At 47.1% G+C, this 25,342-nt stretch overlaps 1 protein-coding gene across 2 annotated transcripts in view; it reads right to left on the bottom strand.

Annotated features, from left to right (window-relative positions):
- ASIC2 (acid sensing ion channel subunit 2) overlaps positions 1-25,342 on the bottom strand; it is a gene marked incomplete at both ends in the record, with an annotated part of 1,051,485 nt that overhangs the window by 58,961 nt on the left and 967,182 nt on the right. For both annotated transcript variants that reach the window (XM_084237518.1, XM_084237517.1), the window contains 2 exons: positions 440-567; positions 21,513-21,663. In XM_084237518.1, the coding sequence (XP_084093644.1) occupies positions 440-567; positions 21,513-21,663 (279 nt within the window). The remainder of the gene's footprint in view (positions 1-439; positions 568-21,512; positions 21,664-25,342) is intronic.

Below are 25,342 nucleotides of genomic sequence, written 5' to 3'. Positions count from 1 at the left end.
AGCGATGCCCCATCATTTTTCCTTTTTGCTGGCCACTTACCAGGGAGCATACTTAGAGACTCTTTGCTAATTGCATTAACACAACCACTGAAACCTCAAACCCTGGTTAGCAGCTTCTCTTAGCATATGTTGTTCCCTCCCTCCCCCTGAAAAACTTTCCCCCTGAATTTCTGAAAAAATAAAACTGATATGGTGGAGAAGAAAATAAGCTGGGTTTCCTCACACCCAGTTTTAGGAGATGACAGGTGACTCAGGAGAATTGGGCTACAGAGGTTAGCTGCTATTTTCCTCCAATTTCAGGGTGAATCCCTTTACTGAGCCAGCCCTGCACTGCCTCCTGGGTGGATCCAGAGCCTCCCTGAGTGAGAATCCCACTTCTCAAACCTGCAGGTGCAGGGCTAGGTCAAGGACCACCTATTCAGGAAGCCACAAAACTTACCCTCTGCTCCTGCGTGGCCACGAACGTCTGGAAGCCTGGAGCCACCCCAAAGCCCAGCTCTTGGATGAAAGGTGGCTCAGACTGGCTGTGGATCTGAACTTTCACTCCTGCTTCAAACGTGGTTTCCTCTGAAAGAACAAAGATGGACAGAGCCATGGGTCAGATACAACAGATGCTCTTAGGGTTCTGGGATTGAAAGCTCAAAGGGACACTAGATAGGCAGAATAATGCTCCTTTATCCCTGGAAACTGTGAACATTTATGTTACGTGGCAAATGGGACACTGCAGGTGTAAGGAGGGCTCTCGAGCGAGAGAGATTGTTCTTGGTTTTCCAGGTAGTCCATTGTTACCACAGGGGTCTTACAAGAGGGAGGATGGAGGATCAGTCAGAGAGAGGATGGATGCTCTGCTGCTTTGAAGATGGAGGCAGGAGCCATTAGCCCAGGGATGTAGGCAGCTTCTAGAAGCTGGAAAACACGAGAGGATGGATTTTCCCCTAGAGCCTCCAGAAGGAATGCAGCCCTGCCAACACCTTGATTTTATTTATCCCCCTGAAACCCATTTTGACTTCAGCCCTCTAGAACTGCAACATAATATATTTGTGTTGTTTGAAGCGCTGCTTTTGTGGTAATCTCTCATAGCACCAAGTGGAGACTAATCAGGTCCATAAAATCAACTCCTTGCGTCAATCTCCAAAATGAAAGAATGGGATTATGACGTGAGTCAAGCACCTTTGTGTTATTTGCTAACTTCTTCACTGGGCCATGAGGTGCATGTGAGGAGGGCTGGAGGAAAACACAATGACGCAGCAGCAGGAATAGAAATATAGGGCTTGCCCAGACGCCACGTACAATGCAGGGCCTGCCCCCTTGGACCTGCAGGGGCTTAGCAATGAGAAGCTTATTTTTATTCTTCAGCAGGACAAATGGCCCTTGATAGTGGAGAAGGCAAGTGTGGTAGAAGAGGCGGGGCTGCAGAGCTTAGCTCTTCCTTTATGTTGGCACTCCAAATCGGTGGCTAATGCACCTATGGGGTATTTCCACCTTTTCTTTTTCCTCTCTTCTTTCCAGATAGCCTGCAGAAAGAACTTTTCAAACTGTAAACCTGCATAGTTCTTTCCTTCTTATATAGAAGAATCCAGACTCTTAAATCGTATCTGGTTCTAATCTTGCCCTGGGTATCCTCTGCTTCATGCTACCTGAGGGAAAAGCCTCTAGGGCTGCCCAGATTTCTTCCTTCTGGTCCCTGCTCTGCACAGATGCACATGCTTCTTCTGCTTGGAATGTCTTTCTGCTGGTCCATCTGACTCTAACCCCACTCATCACTGAAGAGTCAGGCCCCAGTCCCGCCCAAGGCAACTCCTTTTGCCCTTCACTTATGCCTGATGGAGCCTCCACCACATCATGTGATAATCCTTTATCTGGCTTTTCTCCCATTAGGCCACAGGCTGGGCTTTTCTTCTGCATCTTAAAGGTCCTGCAGAAGACCAGGCATACGGCAGACACTCAGGAAATGCTTGTTGAATGAACCAGGGAGAGATTTGTAACTCAGACCTCACTTACTCATTAATGGGCAAGGTCAGTCTAGAGTCCAAATCAAAGAATGTTCCAGAAGCAGAGACTGGGTAGATGTGGGCATGAGGGAAGATGGAGGAGGGGGAGAAATAGAAGTTGGCGGACAGGGAGAGAGGGATGTGTCAGCACTGGAGCCACAGTCTTGGGAGAGTTTGGGGACACACACTGATGCTGGCACAGAAGGAAAAGATGAGAAGGAAGCTGGCCCAGGCACTGGAATGGGCAGGGCCCATGGACAACCTGGGGCCAGTTACCAAGACCTGGGAAGCATCAGAGCTGGTGAGAATTTCAAGGTTGGGGGCACACGGAAAGGAAGGTTAGTAGGCATGTAGGGCCACAGGGGAGGAGAGTGGGACTTCCACTGCCGCAGACAGGGCAGCCGATGGATGAAGTTTTCTGCCATTAATGAAGACTCAGAGTCTGAATGAATTTGCAGCAGGGGGAGGCTGGGGAGAGGGCCATCGAGAGCAGCTCTGCCTTTCACGCTCCCAGCCCAAGCTTTTATTAAAGATATGAACAAAGGAACAAGAAAATAGCACGCAATTGTGTTTATGCTGATACAGATTAAAAAGTTACTGCTGAAAATAAGCTTTTCTAGTTTGCAGGGAACATGCGCACAAGCCAGGACATCCTCAGAGAACAGGAGTCAATTCTGGGAAGAAGTTCTGTTTGCAGAACTTCTAACATCCTGGAACTCTGCATGAAGAGTAAACAAGCATTGTCCAAAAACTCCAGCTCCCTTCAGGGCAGCAGGCTCCCAACATTCCATAGTCTAGAAAGAGTCTCGTGACTGACACAGGGTTTTGGCAGGAGAGCCATGGGCCAGGGGTCCTTTCATGTATGTCTTCCTGGAGTGGAAGAGTCCCCAGGCATGAACACACCCTCCTTCCCTCCACCAGAGGGATGTGGTGCAATCTCTTTTCCCTTATTTGCCCAGGGAGCCGTGGTCCTGTGTTGTGTGCCTGTGTTTGGGTCTCTCTCCCCTCGACAGTGACTGCCTTGAGGACGAGAATGCACTGATTCAGCCCAGCGCTCGTGGCCATGCCCAGGGCCTGGGCCACAGGTGGAGGTGGAAGGGGGGCCATGTGAGAGGGAGGACTGCACAGAAAGGAGAGGGTGGAGGGCTCAGCTTTCAGTGGCTGTTTTCTGAAGTTTGTCCAGGAGAGGCGAGGTCAAGGAGACGTGGAGGAGCCCCAAAGGAAGAACAGGCTGGGAGGTCAGGGTGGGGGGGTGGGAGATGCAGAGTGATGCTGGGATTACAGGGCCTGTGCCTGAATGAACCCAACAACGCCTGTTCAGTGAGCAGTGGGGGGTGAAATGGGAGAGATGTCAGAACTTGTTTTCCAGATCTAGATGAAGCTGTGTGCCTGCCCTGTAACTGAGCGTAAGAAACCTGAGAGGCAGTAAGACAGGCTCGAAGGAGGGTCACGTGGCTTACAGGGAGAAATGAAAAATGAAGGCTTTCTGTTAGAAATACTGCAAAGCAGAGGCCAGGCCTGAGGCTGATCAGACAGGCTTAGGGTTCGGAAGTGTTCATTCCAGAAGCAGCCGTGGCTGGGGCAGAGTAAAAGCCTACAGTAATCTCGTATCTTTAGATGGACATGAGTGGAAGAAAGTGAGGGGCAAGGTTTCTGCTTCCTTTAGAACACCACTGTCCAGCAGAACTTCCTGCCACACGCTAACGTGCCCTGCCCCATGCTAACATGGCAGCCACAGATATGTGTGACTAATGTAACTGGGGATGTGAATTTTTAATTAATTAATTTATTTCCCCTAGTTTTATAGAGGAGTAATTGACAAATAAAGTGGAAAGATATTTAAAGCATGTAACATGATGATTTGATATACGTCTACATAGTGAGAGGGGCTCCCTGCTGAGTTAATTAACACATCCATCACCTCACAAATTTACTTTCTTTTTTGGCTTGTTTGCTTGGTGTATTTTTTTTTAATTAATTAAACTTAAATTTAAATAGCTGCATTGGACAGCATAGTTGTACAAAGTCAGCTGTGAGCAGATCCCAGTTCTGCAGAGCACGTGGGGTGGTGAAGACACCATACCTGGCTGTCCTATTTGGGGGACTCCTGTGGGTGTCTGGTATGCAGGCCCTGGCTGATCTGGATGGTTCCGAACAGCAGGACTGTGCGCATTCATTGTAGCCATGACTGTGGCCTCAGATCTTCCCTGGCACTGCATTTCCCACAGTAGCTCTTATTCCTGTATCTCCAGGTAGAGTCTGTGTCTCTTTTTCTATGGAACTGACCTGGGGTCCCCTCTGTGGATGATTCTCTGACTGACAGTGAGCAACAGCCTGCCTTTGGCCCTGGCCCCATGCCCACACGCAGTCTCCTCTGTCTCCTGGACAGGGCTGCTGTCAGGGCAATAGCAAGGCCCACTTTAGGGACTGAAGTTATCAAGTGCAGACTAGCAGAGCGAGAGGCTCAGACTACATAACGCCGAGGCTCCGACACCGTGCGCATTGAAACCACATAGGATGCCTTGTGTGACCATGCCAGGTGTCCACCTTGGACATTCTGATTCAGTCCCTTTGGGTAGAGCCCAAGAATCTGCATTTCCAGGGATTCTGTTATAGGTTCTCTGAGGTCAAGCAACAATCTAATCCAGAGATGGAAGTGACTTGCCCAAGGTCACAGAACAAGTGAAGAGCACAGCAGGGACTAAACACCAGTTTCCTGAGTTCCAAATCACTCTCCTTCTCCACTAGGGTGTGGTTCATTTCCTGTGAGCAGATACTTGGTTCACAGCTCTGATTGGGGGCTGAAGAAGGGGACACTCTTTCGTTGTCATATCCAGGAAAGCCCGCAGCACAGCACCTGGAAGAGAATGGAGCTCCTCATATGAGTGAGGAGGCGTCCTTGAGGAGCTTGTCCTCTGCTGCTCTTTGGCTGGTGTGAGTCTGCCCAGGTTCTGGCTGGACACTGGGAAACACCAGCAGGCCTTGGGTCTCATCTGCTGAGAGGCAGGTGGACTGCACATAAAACAGCAGCAACAGTAACAATAAGTGGGACCACCCACCCAAATTTTTGGGTCCAACAGCCATAGCAGAGTCTTAAGCCAAGAGTTGTCCCCTCTGAAAATGGAGTCCTGTGTGACAACACAGATGGGTGCTGGACAGCATTATTCATATCCTGATCTCCATCTCTCCACGAAATGTTGATAATTCAACAGAGTTGCTTCAAAGAGAGCAGACCCTAGTACAGTGAATGATTTGTTTACACATCATGAGTGCCAAGATTCAAAGCTCCAGAGAATTGGAGAAAGCGCAGGGAAAGGGGAAGTTACTACACATGGTGTCAGGTGTCCGTGTTAACTGGGAAGCCAAAACCCAGACCGTTTCATGCCAAAGGTGAGGGTGGATCAGGAGGAGGTGGGGAAACAGGTCCAGCCTGAGGAAGCTGGGTCCTCCTGGCACTGTTCAGGAGCATGGCCACGGCTGACACAAAGTGGGGTCTACCTGTGGAGCGATTTCTGCGTGTGCAGAAAAGATTTGGGAGCTCTGCGGGAGGAGATGGGAGCGATGGGCAGAATGCATAATGGGGCCGGGAAAGTACATCGCAATAAAAGAAGCTTAAATCTTTAATCTTTGCAAATTACAGGAAACGCGCTGAGGAAATAAACACTGGAGCGAAGTAGGAAGGGGAGCATGTCTGAAAAGCCGGAGGAATTTTCTGGGCTAAGGCAGGGATGTATTGCTACAAAGCAATCTGGTACTGAATGAAAGTGACTTTATAACAGTGGCTAGGAGAGACGGCTTGAGAGGAGAGGGTGGGAGGGAGGCCAGTCACACGGCGGGGGCAGCTCTGTGGATGACAGCTTCTGTTTGTCGACCCTTCGCCAACCTTTCCCACTCTGCTCTCTGCCCTGGAGCTGCAGCCCCTGTAGACTCGACCGATGGGCTCCCTTGCCCTCTGGTTTCTGAATGGGTTCGGTCAGTAGTGGGCCCACGCAGCAAAGTGGAGGAGAAAGGAAACTCAGGCTGGTGCGTTCCGTCTCTCCACTCTCTGCTGGGTCACTGTGGGTCAGCCGTGTGTCACTGTGCAAGGTCACGCCTGGGATGGGGGTGGGGAGAGCTCACCATATTGCAACTTCATGCTGCTCCCTCTGTTTCCCTTGGGATGGTGATGGCTCCCCCTGCCCCTGGTTCCAGGACACAGCACCATCTCGTATTGTTCTCCTTAAGTCTTGCCCACAGCGTAGTATGTAGTCCTTTGTTAAGCTTTCCCTGTATCACCTAGTCTGTGGGTGCTGTGGATTTCCTGTTGGAATCCTGATTTCTACAGCCGCCACCCCAAGGGCACCGACTACCTAGCCTCTGAGAGCTAAGTAGGGGGCTGCACTGCAACACCGTTGTGCTCTTAGGAGTGGAGATCTCAGTACCCGCCAGGGCAGCCCAAGGATTTCAAAGTTCATTTTTATATTGAGTCAAAAACTGCCTGCTTATAGACCTCACCAGCCCCTGGTCCTAGCTGCACCCCTTCCTCCATTGGACCACCCTTTAAGGATCTGGAGATGCAGATTATGGCCACCAGAGTGTTTCCATGTGAACCTTTCCCAGTAGAGCTGACCCTGCTGTGTCTTTGTATCTGAAGTCTTGCTCATGAGCCAGGTGCACTTATTGGGGCACTTGGCCTGGCCAGGATTCTGTGTCAAAGGGCTCTGAGTAGCCAACTGCCATTGTGGCCTGTGGGTTCCTGGGAGACCTACCTCCCTACCTCAAGGTGTAGCTGAGATGGGCAGGACTTCCACCCAGGTATAGAATACTCCACAGCCAGGTATTCTGAGAGAGGTAGAAATGCAGGAGGCTTCCACTCGGTGGGTCAGAACCAGAGAGTCTAGGATAAAGGCTTGGGGCTTGGGAGGCAAACAGGGGGCAGTCAAGTTGAACCTTGGCAAGTTGTTTAATCTCTTTGGTTCTCATTTTTCTGCAAAATCTGCAGAATCAGGTTGAAATTAAGAATGGATCTTTCTTCACAGGGTTATTGTGAAGCTTAAATGAAATATGGCATAGAAAACGTAGCACAACGTCTGGTGCTTAAGCAAGACTCGCTAATTTGTAGTGCTACCATCAATTCATTCAGTGTTTCTGGCTTTCTGCAAAATGCAACTGGATCATTGCTTTCTCGCATCCCTCTTGCCTCATGCTATTCCTTTCACCTGGGCTGACCCTTCACCACACTGTGTCACTGGCATCAGCTCCTGGAAGCCTCCCTCCACTGGGTACCCCAACATCTGGCACTTTCCATTTCAACCCTTGATTGTGACTCTTTCTTTCCACCAAGATCAGATACCCCTTGGGGACCAGGTGAATGTTTTATTTACCTTTATATGCTTAATGCCTGGCATGATCAATAAATTCTTACTGAAATGAACAAAACTGCATGGCTGAGCTGGGAGGCACAGAATCCCTCCCCCCTGGTTTTATAGATGAGCCACGGAGATGCTAGAGGGAGATGAATTTGTTTGGGTCTCACAGTGAATTTGTGGTCATGCTGGGCCCACACAGACCCGCTGGGTGAGGCCTTTCTGCCACAGTCAGGCCTTTCTGCCACAGTCCCAAGGCTGCAGATGGTGAGTAGCAGATAGTGGAAGGCAGTGTAGGGACATGAGGCCAGAATTCATGGGTGCTGGGTACGGGCAGCAAAGTCTGTCTGTGGCAACCCTCAAAGGGACTCGGCTGGTGTTATGATTGCCCTTTGTCAGTCAGCTAGAGGAAGAATGGCCCCAGATGACAAGCCAATAAGGTTCCAAGCTAGGATGGACACGAAACAATAGTTTATTTTGCAGCTTGTATAGTTCTCTCACCTGTGAGTTCAGGGGAAAGCTCACAGTGTGTGATAGTGACAATGATAGGGGCCAGAGACTCAGTCCTAGTCCTCAAAAGCCCTGGTAGAATGGGCCTGACAAGTGCTGTTTGGATGGTCATCCAAACAGGGTGCCATCTTGGTCCTGTACATTTTCTTAGCTTGCACAGAGAAGTGTCAAAAATCCAAGGAGACCCAAGGTGGAACTCAGGGAGAAGGCGCAGGGAAGAGTATCTAGCGAAACATAGACTGAAATCACAAAACCTGGCTTGACTCCCAGTCTGTGGCTCAATAGCTGCAGGCAGGTTACATCGCGTCTCTGAGACTTAGTTTCTTCTTTGTTACAATGAGGGTGGAGCTGATCTCTCAGGTTGTTTTAAGTTCTAAAATTCTATAAACTGGAGATTATGCACATGTCTCTTATTTTAATTTCCTGAAAAACAGACATTTTTAAAAAAGCCTTTTTTTAAAAGAAAAATAGCCATGGCTGTTTAGTACACACATCAAATCAGAAGAGGCTGAATTTTCTAAAGACAGCACAAAGAATCCATAAATCACTGCCTCTGCCTCGCTAAAATTGGGCAATGTGTGTCTTGTTCTCCCTCTCTGCGCTGCCCCTGACAGATTGGCCCAGATAAGCAGGACACCTAGGTGAGAAAATCCCCACTGTGTCAGAGACGGGTGTGCTCACACTTGATTGCTCGCAGGTGACATTTTGAGACTAGGCAAACTTCTGGAGGAAAAAAAATTAATACTGGGCCCCCATACCAGATGGGCTGCAAGTGCATCTGGTCAGGGTGGCAAAGGGATGGAGCAGAGTGCACTCACCAACAAACCAGGCATGGAATCAAGTGGCCACAGAGTTCTGGAAGGCTGGAAAGCCCAGAACCCTCCTGCAGAGCCTCAAAGCACAGCAGCATTTCAAAAGCCCTGACACTAGCAGCAGCTCAAGCCTGTTGCCCTCTGTTGAGCAGAATGTTACTCAAAGCTGAGTAATATTCCATTGTGTATATGTACCACATCTTCTTGATCCAGTCATCTATTATTGGGTATTTGGGTTGTTTCCATAGCTTAGTTATTGTAAAGAGTGCTACTATAAACATAGGGGTGCAGATGCCCTTTTGAATTAATGTTTCTGTGTCCTCTGGGTAAATACCTAGGAGTGGAATTGCTGGATCATATGGAAGCTCCATCTTTAGCAGGTTGAGGAATCTCCACGCAGCTTTCCATAGTGATTGGACCAGTTTGCACTCCCACCAGCAATGCAGGAAAGTTCCTTTTTCTCCACATCCTCCCCAACATTTGTTGTTGCTAGTTTTTTTAATATGTGCCATTCTCTCTGGTGTAAGATGGTATCTCATTGTAGTTTCGATTTGCATTTCCCTGATTACAATTGATGTTGAACAATTTTTCATATGCCTGTTGGTCATTTGCATTTCCTTTTTGGAGAAGTTTCTTTTTAGCTCTTCTGCCCATTTTACACAATGGAATATTACTCAGCAATCAAAAAAGATAAACTCATGCAATTTGCAGCAACATGGGTGGAGCTGGAAGGGATCATGCTCAGCAAAATAAGCCAGAAAGAAAAAGAAAAATACCAGATGGCCTCACTCATAGCAGGAATTTAGAAAACCTAAATAAGGGACCAGAAAAAAGACTAATTATAATACAGTAAAAATCAAAATCAATAGGCAACTATAAACCAGAGACATACTACCGGGGGAGGGGGGAAGAGGGAGTAGGATCAAAACAAGGAAGAATGAGAATTGTATGGGGACTATAACCAAGATGAAAATGCATACATTGTGCAAAAATGAAAAATGATGTAAAAAATATATAAAATTAAAAAAATAATTAAAAAAAGAATGTTACCCAAAGCAACCTTTGTGTCTTCTTTCTCTTCCTGTTTTCATTTTTCAAGAAACAATAGCTCTTGGTAGAAAGAACCAGAGATCAAATCAGAAGAGAAGGGTTCAAGTCCAGCATTGAGATCATGGGATAGTCGCTTAGCCATGGGGACTTGCTTATCACATGGGTTAATATGGAAAATGATTAGCACTGCCCTGCTGAAGTGACAAGAGTATAAGAGGCTAGGAGGAGGGAACATAGCCCAAGCACTCTATATACTGTGACTTGAAGGGCAGCGGGGAGGAGACCGTTAACACAACAGAGATTGTGGCTACTATTTACACATTCCTGTTAAACTGAATATTTACAAAACATACATTAGTGGAGGCACAGGGTGGAGTTGGGTCTGGTCTCATTACAAAAAGATACATTCCAAGGATTCTTAAATAATGAGTTTCCCTCATGCATTCAGGCTCCGAGGTTATAAATTGCTTGCTAAGGAGGTTGATGGGGTGACTAGCGTGCAGGAGATGCCACCCTTGAAAAGTCATCGGGAAGTGCCATGTCTCTGAAATTAGAGGGGAAGCTGGTAGATGATTAAGAGTCTATTTATAAAAATTCTGTTTACACATACTGGTGGCGGAACAGAGCGTGTCTATAGATTGTGATGTGATTATAGAATTCAAAATCATTCAAAGCATTATTGAAGTCACAACGCCTTTTGGTTATCGAAGAGTTGGCAATCAATGAGTATGAAAAGTACGACAGATGTTACATGGAGGTCTGAGAAATATCTGGACGTTTAAAAAGGCAGCCTTTATTTCCCGGTGGTGGGAAACCGTGGTCTAGGTCAGAGGCGCTTGCCCTTGAAAGTGAGTGCCCAGGATATCCTGTCCCAATGCTAATTTGGATTTGGACCTAGATTCTGCTCTTCTAACAAGCCCGGGCATGCTGCCTCTGCAGGTGAGAGGACCGCACTTTGGGTCATGTGGCTTGAGGCACATCTGCCCGTTAGCAGCACACATCAGGCCCAGGAGATCTGGCCTCTGCCCGCCACTCCAGCCCAGCTCTTAACCTCAGATTTGGCTACCCCAGGACACCCCAGGCTGTTCTTGGCCTTTGCTTATGATTCCCCTCTCTCTGCTTGGGATCTTGCCTCCTCAAGACTCCCACACATGGACCAGCAACCTGGCAAATGGCCTGAGACTAGGACCAAAGGTTATCTACTTTCTGAAGTCTCCACAAAGATACCCTTATCCTCCCTTCCAGGCATGACTCTCCTTCCTTTGTGCTCTATCTACTCCTCTGTCATAGCGCTTGATGACGTTTGCTTGTGTCTCCTGACCAGACTGCAAGTGCCTGGCACCCTTTGGGCACTTGACATGAAAGCTGTGGGATCAACTGAATTTCTACCTACTATTAAAGGAGCTGGGGAACTCTCTGAAAACCTGGACTGGGCTGTTCATCCCTGTGTGCCTGGCATACAGTAGGTGCTCAGTTTTGATTTGCTGAACAGGGGGACATGAGTTTGCAGGTGGGTCTGCTTCACCCACTTCTTAGATGGTCCCCTCAGCCCACTGTCTGGCTGGCAGTTGGGAGCTGTGAGGAGAACACAGCTATTTTCCACACAGCACTTAGCATGCACACTAAACAGGTCTTCTCAGAATGATAAAAATCAGGACTTTTCTGGTGGCTTAATGGACAGCTGCCTCCAATGGGGCTTCTAATTTATGGCTTCATTTCTCCAGATTCTGCATACACCTGGGGAGACCCCTATTCCAGCACAAGACTCATTCTGAGGTGAGCTCAGTAAGCCAGCTGTCTGCTGGGTAATCTTATGCTCTGGACTCTCAGAATTCAGGCCAGAGCCTGCTCCTCTCCTTCCGGGCACGTCCCCAGGCCTGGGCACCATAACAGGAGTTTTTTTTTTTTTTCTGGGAGCAGAGATGTCAGCGAAACCATAGCAACCACCCACATCTACTCTTACTATGTCCCCTTTGTCATGGGGGCAGGAAACGTGCTTCCCCTTATAGATGCTCAGGCCTTCCAGCTGCATGGGAAATTTACAATAATTTTTAATTTGATTTTCATTTGTATCTAAGCAATAGATGGACATAATTTAAAAAGACACTATACTGCGAGATTTTGAATGAAAAACAGCATTTCACTCTGTGTCCCCAGCCTTGTCAGGGCAACCACTCAGCTGCTTCTTCTATTTACTTTCATTTTTCCAGGGACATCAAGCACTTGGCATTTTTGATTTTCAAAAAGTTTAGCTATTATCTACTGAATTTCATCTTTCTTTCACCCTCTGATAGAGTTAGATGGCATTTTTGTTAAGTCAATATCCATCCTTCCTAGAAATACGACTATGGAAATATTGCCCACACCTCAACCTGGCAGTATACAATGATTTTTTTCTCTTATTGTGGAACTATTTTGTTTTTCCTTTGTTTAATGATTTACTTGACTTGCTAGGTATCTATCATGAAATGTCAAAAAAGGTCAAACTTGTAGAAACAGAGACTAGAGAAGAGGTTGGCAGTAGCTGGGGGCGCAATAGGGAAAGGCTGGTAAAAGGTACAGACTTTTAGTGATAAAATGAATAAGAGGCTCTAATGGGTAATGTGGTGACTTCAGCTGATGACACTGCAGAGTATAATTAAAATTTGCTAAAGGAGTAAAAACTTAAATGTTCTCACCAATCCGTACATATAGAATGTATTTGAATCCAAATTCTACCTTTCCATACTATTTGTAGCTTGCTCGTATAGAAGTCTATCCTAGAAAAGATTCTCCCTGCCTTAACCCTTGTAGTTTTGTGTTCTGGCTTCAAATGAGTGGATTGAGAAGTCCAGGTCATTCTAGATCTGAAATATGTGACTTGTTTTTTCTCTCCAGAAACTTTAAAGGACTTCTCTTGATCTCTGTTAGCCTGAATTTCTCAAGGCTGCATCTTGCTGATGCAAGATGCCATTTACTGCAGACAGGAATGGGGAATTTCTCAGTGTGGAAACTCCTGTGCTTCAGCTGAGAATTTTTGACATTTATTATTTCTTTGGCAAAGTCCTTTTCTCCCTTCTCTCCACTCTCCAGGAGCAGAGTTTTGGATTTCCTGGATTTACCCACTCATTTTCATGATTTTTTTCTCTGCCACTATCCATTTCTGTTTGTCTATGTGCTTTGATTTTCAGGAGATTTCCTCTATTTCAACACTTCTATGGATTTTTAAAATGTTTGCAATCATATTTTTAATTCCTAGGTGTTCTCTCACCTCCACCCCTGCCTCTTCTATGAATGTTCCTTTTAAATAGCATCCTATGTTTGTGTTTATGGATGCACTATCTCTTATCTGTTAAGAATTTTAATTAAAGTGGTTTGATGTTCCCATCTGCTCCCTACATTTAAAAAAAATTATCAAACACTTACATAGAGCCTAATATTATTCTGGCATTTTTGTGAGCACTCGACAAATAACTCATTTTAAACTTACAGAGTAGATAATAATACTATCCTCATTTTAGAGGTGATGACCCAGAGAGGTTAATAACTTTTCCAAGGTCACACAGCCGAGATTTAAACCCAGACCCTAGTCTGCTCTATCTAGATCTTGTGCCCTTAACTTATCTCTATTTTCCTGGTTTTCTTTTTTGCTCGTTTGTTTTGGTTCCTTTCCTGTTAGCGGCTTCCCTCAAATGGCTGGCTTTTTGATTGTCCACTCATAGTTAAGAGGTACTTAAAGGTTGTATAGTCATTTCTTACATGTGGGAGGACTTACCTCAAAGGACTTCACTTGAGGGAAATCTAACTAGGCCATTTTGTTTAGGGACTCCTGACTCTCATTCCATAATGATCTTTTCTCTTGAGTTTGTCAGCTTCTCCAGGAAGGGACTCCCCCAAACTTTGGCTTGGGGAGAGTGGGATAGATTAGCCTGACCTGGGTTGGGGGAGGGTCTCACGATTCAGTAATTAGAATTTCACCTCATCTCCCTGTTTTCTCTACAGGCTCTCATTCGCAGCCTCAGCTCTGCATGATCTTCCCAAACCCAGAATCTAGCTGTTTCAATCTTATCTTCTACAGGGGCAGGGAAAGATAGTTGTCTCTCTGCTTTTGGCTATGAGAGGAAAACTAGGGGGGCCCAATGGCTACTTTTACAGACTTTTAACTAATCCTCCTAGTTTTAGTTCCCTCTCTGGAACTAAAGGGTCAGTATCTGACCCTTCCTAGGGGTTCCGTGGTGAGACTGTTGGGCATCAGTGGGCCTTGCCTGGGCAAACCTTTATCTTTCAGCCTGTCTCTGCTACCAAGTTAGTACCACTCACCCATTTATGTTCCATCTTCCCCAAATCTGCTGATGTCTACCATTGTCTTTCATCCTCTTTGTCCTGTGGGTTTTTACTTAAAAGTCTTTTTTTTTTTTTTTTTTGATTGCCATTTCGACGCACCTTGGGGAGGGAGCCTCTTGTAAGCACTTATGTTTGATCTGACACCTTTAGCCAGAAGTCTAGACTGTCTACCTCCCCAAGGCTCTGCAGCTCTGCAGGCACTTCCAGGGCTCCTTTGACCATCCCAGAAGAAGGGGGAGAGATGCTTACAGTTTGTCTCTGGGGTGTACACAGCCATAAAATCAATCAGCATGGGTTTCATCCCAATAACATCAGTCTCACATCCAGGGGTTTTCATATTGGGTTCCCTAGGGATGCCACAGAGTTGGCCATAGGGAGCAAGGAGAGCAAGGAGAAAGCAAACTGGGGACTTCATTTTCAGTTACAACAGAGCAGCTCTACCTGGATCTGCTTTTTATGTTGGGGCTGTGCTAAAGCTTTCGTTCAATACAAGAATTCTGCTATTAAAAAAAAGAGGAAAAAATAGAAAAGGAGAATTACAACAGACCTATCATTATATGCCATTCTCTCTCCAGAAATGTCAACGGAAACTTTTTTTTTCACTGAGCTATTTTCATGGCAGTGCCTTTATAATCACATTTTGAACATTAAAGGAATATAATGGAAGGAGCATTGATTTGGGCTCACAAGTGGGTTTTAAGCTTGGTGTAGCTGCTTAACGAGATGTGTGTCCTTGGGAAGCTTACTCAGATTCTCTGGGTCTCAGTTTCTTTATCTCCAGTGGGGATTGTGATATCTGCTAACTGTGTAACTGGGAGGATTCATAGCACATAGTAGCTTCTCATTAGATATTATTTCCTCCTTCACCCTAATCCATCACCGTCTAAAATTACAACATTTTTTTCTTTCTCAACGAATATATCAATGAGTACTGATTATCCTGGTGTATATATATCAGTGACCCAGATGGCCCAAGATCCCTCATCTCTTAGTGGAGTATATATTTCAGTGGAAAGGGATGGACTACAAAATATTAAAACAGTAAATCACATGGTAAACTTGAAGGTGACACATGTCAAGTACAAAAGTCAAGCAGAGCAATAAAGAGGAATGAGGAGAGGGACTAAGGTGTAAATTTAAATAGGACAGTCAGGGTAGGGCTTCATTGAGAAGCTATTATTTGAGCAAAGACTCAATGGAGGCGAGGCAATGGGCCACATGGATGTTGGAGCAAAGAGAATTCTAGGCAGAGGGGATGAAGAATGCAGGTGTCCTAGAGTTAGAGTGCTCCTGGAGTGTCCTAGAAGCAGAAGGGAGGCCAGTGTGGTGAGAGTCTGGTGAACAAGGGGACAGTAGGAGCTGATGAGTTGGGGCAGAGGCTAAGTGCCAGTTATTTACCTCGATTAGAGCTTACACTCTCAACACAATTCCTTTACTCAAAAATATAGCCAATCGACCTCTCTCCAACACTAGGGTTTGGAGAAATCAAGAGGGATTAAAAAGTGCGTTTTGCATTGGGGAGAGTGAGGGACAGAAGGAAAAACAGACTAGAAAGAGAGGGACCTATTTGTGGTCTTTCCAACCTTTGAGCTACACAGTTTAGAAGTGGAGCTCACTAGGGAGCACCTGGTGTACCCAATCTGGTTACTTCAGATACCACTCACCCCAGCCCTCTCCCTCACCATCATCCAAGCTTCTCTTGGTATAACGGTTCCTGGGACTATCTTGGGAACTCCTTCCCAGCAGTCACCAACCCCAGCTCCTCAGGGTATTCTGTAATCAGTGCCTGAAGCCACAGACTGTTACAGGTGGTGCCTCCTGGAGGGGGTTGTTGGTGAGGATAAAGAGCTCTGGGGAAAATGCTAAAAAATATTGCATTTTGGGGTGGAGTGACTGTTAAGAAATAGATGGGACTGCAGAATGGGGCGTTGATTAATTTAGTCTTTGGGATTCAGCATTTTGGGGTTCAGAGGTTGGGATTCTGCATTTGGGGTCAGCGGATTTTGGCTTCCACCATGCTGATCTTCCAGAAGGCTGTTGTGGGCCTCTGAAGATGGAGGTCTCCAGCAGCCAACCTCAGAGAGGAAAAGTTCGGAGGCTTTGTAAGTAGCCTAGCAACTGAAACTGTTCCTGGTTTCGCTGCTGTTACAGCCTGACAGAGAAGGCGAAGACCCGGAGCTGAGCCGAGTGCCTCACTGAGCTGTGAGTGTGGCTGTTTGTTGGTTTGTTCAGCCACTGCAGATGCTGTTTTGAGTGTTGCTTGTCTGGTGCTGTGCTGGGGCATCCCAGCAGCTCTGGGAGCATCTCCTGTTGTGTCTTCTGTTGTCTTTGTGAGTTGGAACCTGGTCTAGAGTCTGATTGCCATGTGCTTCATGTCAGCAGAGGCAGGAAGATGCCAAAAGATGCCATCTTGGACATGTGAACTATTATTTGGGAGCGGAGCGCTGTGTGGGAAGGTGCCATCTTAGCTGCTTTTGTTTAGGACTGAAAAACACTGGACACTGCTTTGGGTGAGGTAAATGGCCATTTTTGGTCTCAGTAACTCTTTGTTATTCCCTGGTTTGTTAAATAAATCCCATTGTTGTTTTTCTCTGAGCCTGAGTAATCGTGCAATTGTGCATGTGGGTGAAAAACTCAGTGACCGGTAAATTATTTGGGCAGTGTCCTTGGCCAGTTTTAGTGCCCTATATCACTTCCACAAACTCACTCATCTTCTCGGGCACCAGACTGAACTGGGCCAATGATTCCCTTTTCTGTTTTGTTTTTTTTAATAGGACATCAGTGAGAGACTCAAATGGTATCTTGCTGGTGATAGGATGTGTAAAATAGAAAACTACTGGGAACCATGTGTGAAAACACCTATGTGTGGAAACAGCCTGTCTCCAGTGAGAGAGAATGAAAGTGACTCCAAGAGAGGAGAGGCAGAGAAGGGCCCAAGACGTGAGGGGCGGGGTCCTGGGCTCTGCTGTTTCTGACACTGCATCCTTGCAGTCCTGCTGTTTGGTTGTTGGATCTTGCCTCGGATTCCAAGGGCAACACAATTCCTTTTATGCCTCAGCTTGTTTGAATCCAGTTTGCTCACAAGCAACCTAAATAACCCACTGCCTATTTCTTTTATCTTTGAAGTTACTCAGAGACATCTACACAGTTTCATTTTTAACAACCTCCTACCGGCCTTCAATTTAATTTCCTTTAGAAAATGCTGGCCATGAGATCTGCACTTCTATAGCCTAGGACAGCTTTCCTGTCCCTTTTTTCTATTTTGTGAGCTCCTCTATGAAAAAAGAAGGTTTCCATGGTCAAAAGCACTTTGGAAATAAAGGCTGCATGCCACATTCCTCTCATGGAGATTCATGATGTAGCATATAAAGAATCTCTGCCATGAATAAATGTACCAGACTTTGTCCACCCAGGCATCCCCAAGATCCTTTTTATTCTTGGAACATGTAATATCCCAAACTCCTGATATTTTATAGCACCCATTTTTGGACACACTCTCTAGGTTTACGTGTGACTGAGCCTGCCTGCTAGAAAATGGCATATTTCCAGGATGTCCCACACACAGATGTTTGACCATGGGGCATCCTGGTGTGAGGTCTAGTCAGCCCTGAGGAAAGGATGTTTCTGGTAAATTTTGTCGTCACCCTTTACTCATTAAGCCTGTAGGTCTGGGTTTTTCCAAATTCATTTGTTGGTGCCAAAAACTCTTGTCAGTTAGAATTACACCCAAATGAGGGTTCCCTTACTGCATCCTGAGAGATGAAGCTGTCCATAACTGCACAGGCAAGAATGTCCCAGTGCCTTCTTCGAGCAGAACAGAACCCTCTGATGTTGGGTGCCTTAGGACACCCTTCATAGGGATGGGATGTTTGGAATATTTTCTGCCTCTGGGAAAGCTTGACTATGCTCCCCGATCTACTGGTCAATATTATCATCCTTCAACTGTGCACAGTTTACACAGAACATACATTCTATCCCTTCAGTCATTCCGTAAATTGGACAGGTTTTGTTTGCTTTATTGGCCTCTATTTTACAGATAAAGAAATTGAGGCACATTCACAGGTCCTCAGTCACACCATTAGTAAAGGAAGAGCTGGGGACTCAATGTGCAGTCTGTCATCAAGCCCCCCGCCCCCCAGCAGTCATATTTGAATTCCTTTTTCTTCACCATCTCCCAAATATCTTCTGTAAGGTCTTGGACTCCTTTCTCGGGGGGTTGAGAGGAGGCAAGAATGCCAAGGAAACAAGATGGCATCTGTGGGGCCACAAAGCTAGACAAGTCTGGAATGTCCTCCTGAGGACCACATGGGCCTAGGCCTGATGTGCCCATGGACCTTGGGAGCAGTGCCTAGGCAGTGGGACATGGCTGTGTCTCCTCAGGTGACCTCCCCACAAGTGACTTTCACGCTCCAGAGCCCACAGCTCATCCTTTGGCAGGTGTGTAAACCTCAATCCTACCTACAAAGGGCTCACTGCCCAAGAAACAGGTGGCTTTGAGTTACCCAGAGTCTCCAAGATGCTGCTTACTGCTCAGTGCCTTTGTGGCCTAAAGAAAGGTAATGTGGAGAAACCCCAGGTATAAGGGCTCAGGAGTCCTGGCTAAGTGTCCTGGGGGAAGTCACCTAATGTCATCCTCTTTCCTTGGCAAATGGGATAAGGAATTCTCACCACTCCAGGTTGTGGTGAGGGGAAGGTCTGGAATGAAGACTATCATAGCACCAAGGGACAGTGGGAGGTGGCAGCAGAGGCAAAGACCCAGAAGCCAACCAGAGCAACTTAAAGTTGTGCTCTCCAATATGGCAGCCACCAGCTTCTGGTGCAATTTAAATGAATGAAAATGAAAAGATATAACAATTCAGTTCCTCATTTCTACTGGTCATTTCAATGCCTGTTAGCCACAGGTGGCTAGCTGTACTGGACCACTCAGGTAGACAGTATCTCCATCACTGCAGAAAGTTCTATTGCCGAGCACCCATTAGTTTCTTTAACCAGTTTGTTCTGGCCCTCGCTGTGTTTGAAAGCCCACCTTCTTCTCTCAGCCTGTGTCTCCATCTATACAACCTTAGGGGAAACGGTCTAAATGGAAAGTGCTGGTCTGCGATTGAGAGGTAGCTCAGGCTCCTGGGTGGAGTGAGACTAGAGCTCTCCTGTGGGTTCTGTGGAGTCTGGCCTCCTGATAAGATGATAAGCTACCAAAAGGCAGGTCCTTGTCTCGGGTCTTCAGCATCTCTGACAATGCCCTGTGATGTTGGGCACACAGCAGACCCTTAATCATGATCACAGATTTGCCCTGAATTGGTACTGCTCAAGGTCCACTAGGGCCGAATGGGGGCCCAGAGGCTCAGGGCAGCAGAGTCCTGGCTTGGCCATTAATTGACTGAGACTTTAGTGTCTCTCTGATTCCTGCTAGACTGTCAGTTCTCCCCTCTCAGGGGAATGGAGTTGATTTGCTGGAATAAATGACCTCAGAAGAGGCAGAGTGAAGATCCCCCGAGCTAGGGCTGGGGGCTGGAGCCCCTTCCATCAATGGCCAGTGCTCTGACCCAAGGCCAGAGCTCTGCTGTGTAAAGAGGTCTATGACGGGGGTGCCTGGTAACGTGAGTGTGAATCTCTCTGTGTATATACATATGTTTGCACTCCTGAATCAAGATAACAAACTGGGAAACCCAACATTTCTATGGAAGGGCATAATTAACTTCTGGTCAGGCCTGGGGTCTGGGGTCTCCAAGATGCATTCATTGCCTGATTTTTCTTCTTGTCCACAGTGATTTGATAAGCAAGGATGTTCTGGTGTCCACAAGGCAAGGTCTTTCTTTGGGGACCAAGACACAGCTCCTAAGACCAAAGGTTGCCTACAGGTGTCATGGTCCCAGGACACAGGCTGGCATCAGGAATGTTCTGGAAAAACAGGCCCTTGGGCCACTCTTAGGAATGTCAGAATTGGGAACTAACACAAGCTTTCATTTGTTTGCATCTAGGGTTAGAAAGGAGGGGCCTTGAATTTAGGAAAGTGAATGGAATCAACTAAGCGTCTCCTCAGCAAGCGGCTAATGGAGCTTGAGGGCCCCGGAGCCTGAGGTGAGCTGCCAGAGGCATTATTGCAATGACACGTGTGATGGCCATTTTACTTTTCAGTTGAAGGAGCAGGAGGACTAACCATAATGCAAGGTAAATGGCCATGCTCACCTCTCCCCATCAGGGCGCTCAAGCGAGTGTTGCCAGACAGGAAGGACAGTGCTGGGAGGCTGCAGTCAGTCGTCCCTGGTAAGGAAGCCATGGCTGCCTCAGGAGCCAGGAAGGTCAAGGCGTGTGAGGGGTAGACCTCAGAATGGGAGGGATTGGCGACAGGAGTCATGAGGTAGGGGCTGCAAGACATGGGACTGGGCTGCTTGGCCTCCACCCCCTCTTCGGTGCCAACCCTAGGGCCTGGGCTCTCCCTCCTCCTGGAATCTTCTCTTCCTCTGCCCTTTCCCTTCTGACACCACCCTTGGCTCATCTGAAGACAGCATCAGTCTTACTTGGGGTCCCCTTTGCATTGATGGTCCCCCTCTTGGGCATCTCTTTACTTTCTCCACTGGTGAAATTCTAGAGGCTGTTGACATTCCGAGGTTTATATCAATCTCTGCTTCTTTCATCACATCACCTTCTCCTCTGTCTTGTCTTCCTGTACCCTATGTAGTCCCATGTATATTTTCCAGGATCATCTCAAGACCCTGCTCAGATACCCCATGAACTGCAATGCTTTTCTTCAATCTTCCGCCCCTGTCCGGCCACAGCACTAGACACATGTTACACTGCTCTTTGATCAATGTCTCCTCCTCTAGGCTATGATCAAGGACTCAGACTTTATCACTTTATTGTTCTTACTTTGCTGCATAGCCTGAGACAGTGGCTAATGAATAATTTGTTGAATAAATGAATGCATGAGCTAAGCTTTGGGGCCTGTGCACACAGGCTACGCAGGGGCTCATGCAGGTAGGGCGCCAGCCTCCCCCACCCCAGTATATGGCCTTTGTTTTTCCAACCCTTCACTGATCTGTCACTGGCCCCCCACGGGAAGAATCTGCTTTCCTCTCACTGGGCCTCCTAGCTGGGTTGGGACATTTAAGATGTCTGGGACAGAAAGGAGCTGGCCTATCCCTTCCTCTTCTGAAACCAAGCCACTCCCCTGCCCAACTATACATGTTAATTCAAACCTTCCTCCATGACTCCTTCCCAACACCTCCCCTCCAGCTCCCTACCTTCCTGTCCTTCCCGATTTTCCCATCATCTGTCCCTTTCCCACCAAGAAATCCAAGGAAATCCAAAGCATCACAGCCCACGCCAGGGACATTCTTAGCACTCATTGGCAGGCACCAATGCCTTGATAAGATCAGGCCTTCACAGGGCGGGCCAAGACATCCCACCTGAGCCAAAGCTGTCTTTCAGAGTACCGCACCCCTCCGCCATCCTCCACTGCCCAGCCCCTGTGCCCAGCTCACCTGTCTCTCCCCAGATGGGCAGGTACTCATCTTGCTGAATGTCCAGCATGATCTCCAGCCCGTTGCCTGTCCCCCCCTTCACCGTGGTGAGCAGAGGTTTGCCATCCTCGCCTGAGTTAAACATGTAACACTTCCCATATTTTGTAAACACCTGAAGGGGAGAAGAGAAAAAGAGAGAAGCACATGAGTGACTTCAGACAGGGCTCCAGAGATTGGTGAGGGCCCAGAGGTCCAGCATCAGGCCAGTGTCCCCCAGCTCGTTACAAGGAATCCATCTTGGAGACCAATGAAACCTCATAATGGCTGAAGGCCTGAATTCACCAAGTGTATTCTGGCATCAAAGAACAAATCTGGACACCCCTTGGGGTGTGTTGCAACAAGATCTGGGTCCCCTTCCCTCTCTACACCCACCGTAAGCGGTCCTGTCTACTTCTAGATGTGAAACATCATCTATGAGAACCTGACCCTCCAATCCGTACCTCCACCTGCAAGCTTTCTCCTGGGCTCCAGACACAGTAATTCCACTGCATGAAAAGTATGACCTCAGGGATGCTGCAGACCCCCAACACCCAGCAGACCCCAGTGGGAACATCTCCCTCATCTTCTCAGCCCACCTGCTAATTGTACTCCTGGCCCAGGGAACAGCATCACCACCTGCTGAGGGACTCTGCCACCCTCAGAGTGGTTGTCAGTCTTCAAGTCCAATTGACTAGCAAGACCTGCAGCACAGTCTCAACATCTGACCTGATTTACCCTTTTTTCATCTGTACTGTGGTAACTTAGGACCAAGCCATTTCTTGCTTGGGCTGCTGCTGTTTCCTAGCTGGGTTTCTTGATTCTCCCGCCCATTCTCTAAGTTAACTGCAGCACACCTGTTCTGAAATGCAAAGCTGATCTTGTCAATCCTGTGCTTAAAATCCTTCAGGGCTTCCCAACCCCCTTAAAATCCAGATCATTTACAACCAACCTTCTCTGGTATGCCCTGCCCACTCCACCCTCCTGTTTCCCATTAGATTTTCTGAGACTGACTAGAACATAAGTTCCAAGGGTTCAGGAAGTTCACCGGCTTGTTAACTGAGGTCTCTATCTTTAGTGACTAGCACATTGGCTGGCACAGGGGTGCTCCAGAAGTATATGGTGAGTGAATGAGTGAGTGGGGCCAGAACAACTTGCAGCACCCCCAAATATGCTGCTGGTTCACACACTTGTGGTTTTCTGTCAGCTGTCTAAAACTCCTCTTGTTCCTCTTCCTGCCTGGACAAACTAGTTCTCTGCCCAGGAAAATTCTAGCTGTTCTCCCAGACTGGATTGACGCATCTTCTCCAGGAAGCCTTCCAGAGGCTTCCAGAGGTCTAAGTGGGGAACCAGTGGGGTTATAACCCTCCTCACTGTTCCCCTTGCTCCTCTGCTAGGCACCATCACATGGCACTGAAGAACTAGTTATTCTTGTATCTCTCTTGAGCTCACCCCTGCCTTTCACTTCTGAATTCCGGCACATATACATTGACTGGCACACAGTACTGGTGCTCAGTACACTTTTTCTTGATGAAAGCATGATCACAAAGAGGCAATGTGATGGTACAGAAAAAGCCCGGAACAAGGAATGCTGAGAGAAATTCTTGTTCAAGTTGATGTTGCCAATCATTAGTCCTGTGATTTTGGAGGACTCAAATAAACTCTCCAGGGCTCAATTTTTCCATCTCTAAAATGGGGTTTCTAGTCTTTGTCTTAGCTACTTCTGAAGGTTATTGAGAGGATCAACTGAGGTAATACATGCAAAAGTGTTTCAACAATAAAAGCTTTCGACAAAAACTATGACTATTATGATTACATAACTGCTTTGGAACCTTGCGCTAAAGCCAAATTACATCAGGCAAATTGGCTGGAAGAGAGCCAGGCCAACTGTATTGGATTCTTGCAGCCACTGAGATTTGGACCAGGCTGCCTCCCTGACCATGCTCCATTGCTCTGTCCCCTCCTGCCATTTAGATTCTTGTCCTTCAGTGTAAGGGCTGGTAAATAGTGGGTCTGAGCACTGGAGGCTGCATTTCTCATGCAGATCCTAGTAGCTAGATGGAAGGAGAGAGGTTTCTACTATGTGCCAAGCACTGTGTTAGACATTTGGCTATGTTGTCTCATTTAACTTTGCAACCATGACCATGGGTGGTGGTGCTGCTCCTACTGTGCAGAGGTGAAATCAAAGCCCAGAGAGGTTAAGTGACTTGCCTAAGGCCACACAGCTATTAAATGTCTGTCCACATCTGTCTGTTTCTAACACATGGACTTTTTCTTGGTGTGCTGTCCTGGGTCTCTTTCGTTGGGATATTTCTGAGCCATATGCTGTTCCCTCTCTGCCTTACTTTTCCCATCAATAAATATTCATATGCATGTGCTCCTCTGTGCAAGGACAGCAAAGAAGCACAAGCCTTACAGTCTACATTCAGAACCTATAGGAAGGCCAGCAAAACACTAGATTTCATATTTTTCTTCATGATATATAATGGCTCTGAGTCCCTAGCCAGCTGCACTATTTCAGGACAGCCAGCCCTTACTTGCTCAGCTTCATGGTGAGGGAGGACAGCTGGGATGTGATTTTGCAAAGAACTGAGCTTTATCATCCCCACTGCATATAACAACTGAACTTGGCTAATGAAATTGTCCCCTGGAGACATGCTCTGGGGGACCACTGTAATGAACAGATAAGAGCACTTTATACTTATACATCCACTGCAAGGGGTCGACCACATCTGGAGTGACTTCCAGGGTGCTTTGATAGAGCTTCTCTCTGCCGACACACTCAATATAACTATTTGTAATATTAATTTCCGATGCATAAGAAGAGATCTGTAAGGAGTTCATTTCAGCTTAGTCCTAGACAATTGCAAAGTCTAACCCCTCACCTAACTCCCATTTTTGGTACTTGAACTTCAGACCATTTGGCTGGGGTTAGAATGTGGTATTTACTCATCAGTCGTGATCCTTGCCTGGCCACAGATGGACTGTGTGGTATTGAAAAAGATATTGACCCTTCCTGAGCATCCGAGGATAATAAAATGTGATCATTGAAAGGAGTATTAGAGATCATCTTGTGCCCTCACCTGACCTCACAGGTAGGGAAACAGTGACCTGGGAGAGAGGACATGACTAGCCCAAGGTTATGCAGGAAGGAAGTGTCCTTCTGGGATACCGACTGCTTCTTTTTGATTAGCCTCCCTCAGTTTTCCCCTCTACAAGAAGAGAGGGAGGATGCAGGAGCTGGCTGCCTTCAGTACATCACGGACTGTCTGCTCCTTGTTGGGCACTGAAGTGTCATGGATTGAAGACTTTTCCTACGGGGGAGGAAGAGCTACGTCTTGGTGGTGGGAGTGATAGAGACGCTCTCTCCACCCTTAACTTTCTCCTTGCCAGGCTTGGTGCTCATCCTGGGTGTCAGTATCCTTTTTCCTGCTTTCTCCTCTTGGGGCCAGATCCTGGGGCACTTATGTAAAAAAGAGCTTGGTGTAATGAAAATCAGAGTGGTGGAGCGGGGAGCTGGGAGTGACTGCAACCCGGTCTGAGAGATGGCCTAAGTACAGACCACCAGAAAGAGGCCTAAAGCCTTCGCTGGCTTCCTAGTGCATTTAGGATAAAGTCCCAAGTACGCACTGGGCCCTGTGTGGTTCCATCTCGCCTCCTTTTCTCTTTCACCTGCTTCCAATATGGTGCGTCTTTGGCCCTGGAAAGTGCAGCAGGACAGTCCCACGGGCCATTTCTTCTGCCTTACTGTTTTCCCCACACTTTTAAGCCAACTTGATCACAATACCACTTCCCCAGAAGTCTCACTTGACCAC

Source organism: Talpa europaea, assembly GCF_964194135.1.
Source record: "Talpa europaea genome assembly, chromosome: 7".
NCBI classification, from domain to species: domain Eukaryota; kingdom Metazoa; phylum Chordata; class Mammalia; order Eulipotyphla; family Talpidae; genus Talpa; species Talpa europaea.
The sequence above is the reverse complement of the archived record's forward strand: the minus strand, read 5'-3'. Positions and strand labels throughout refer to the sequence as shown.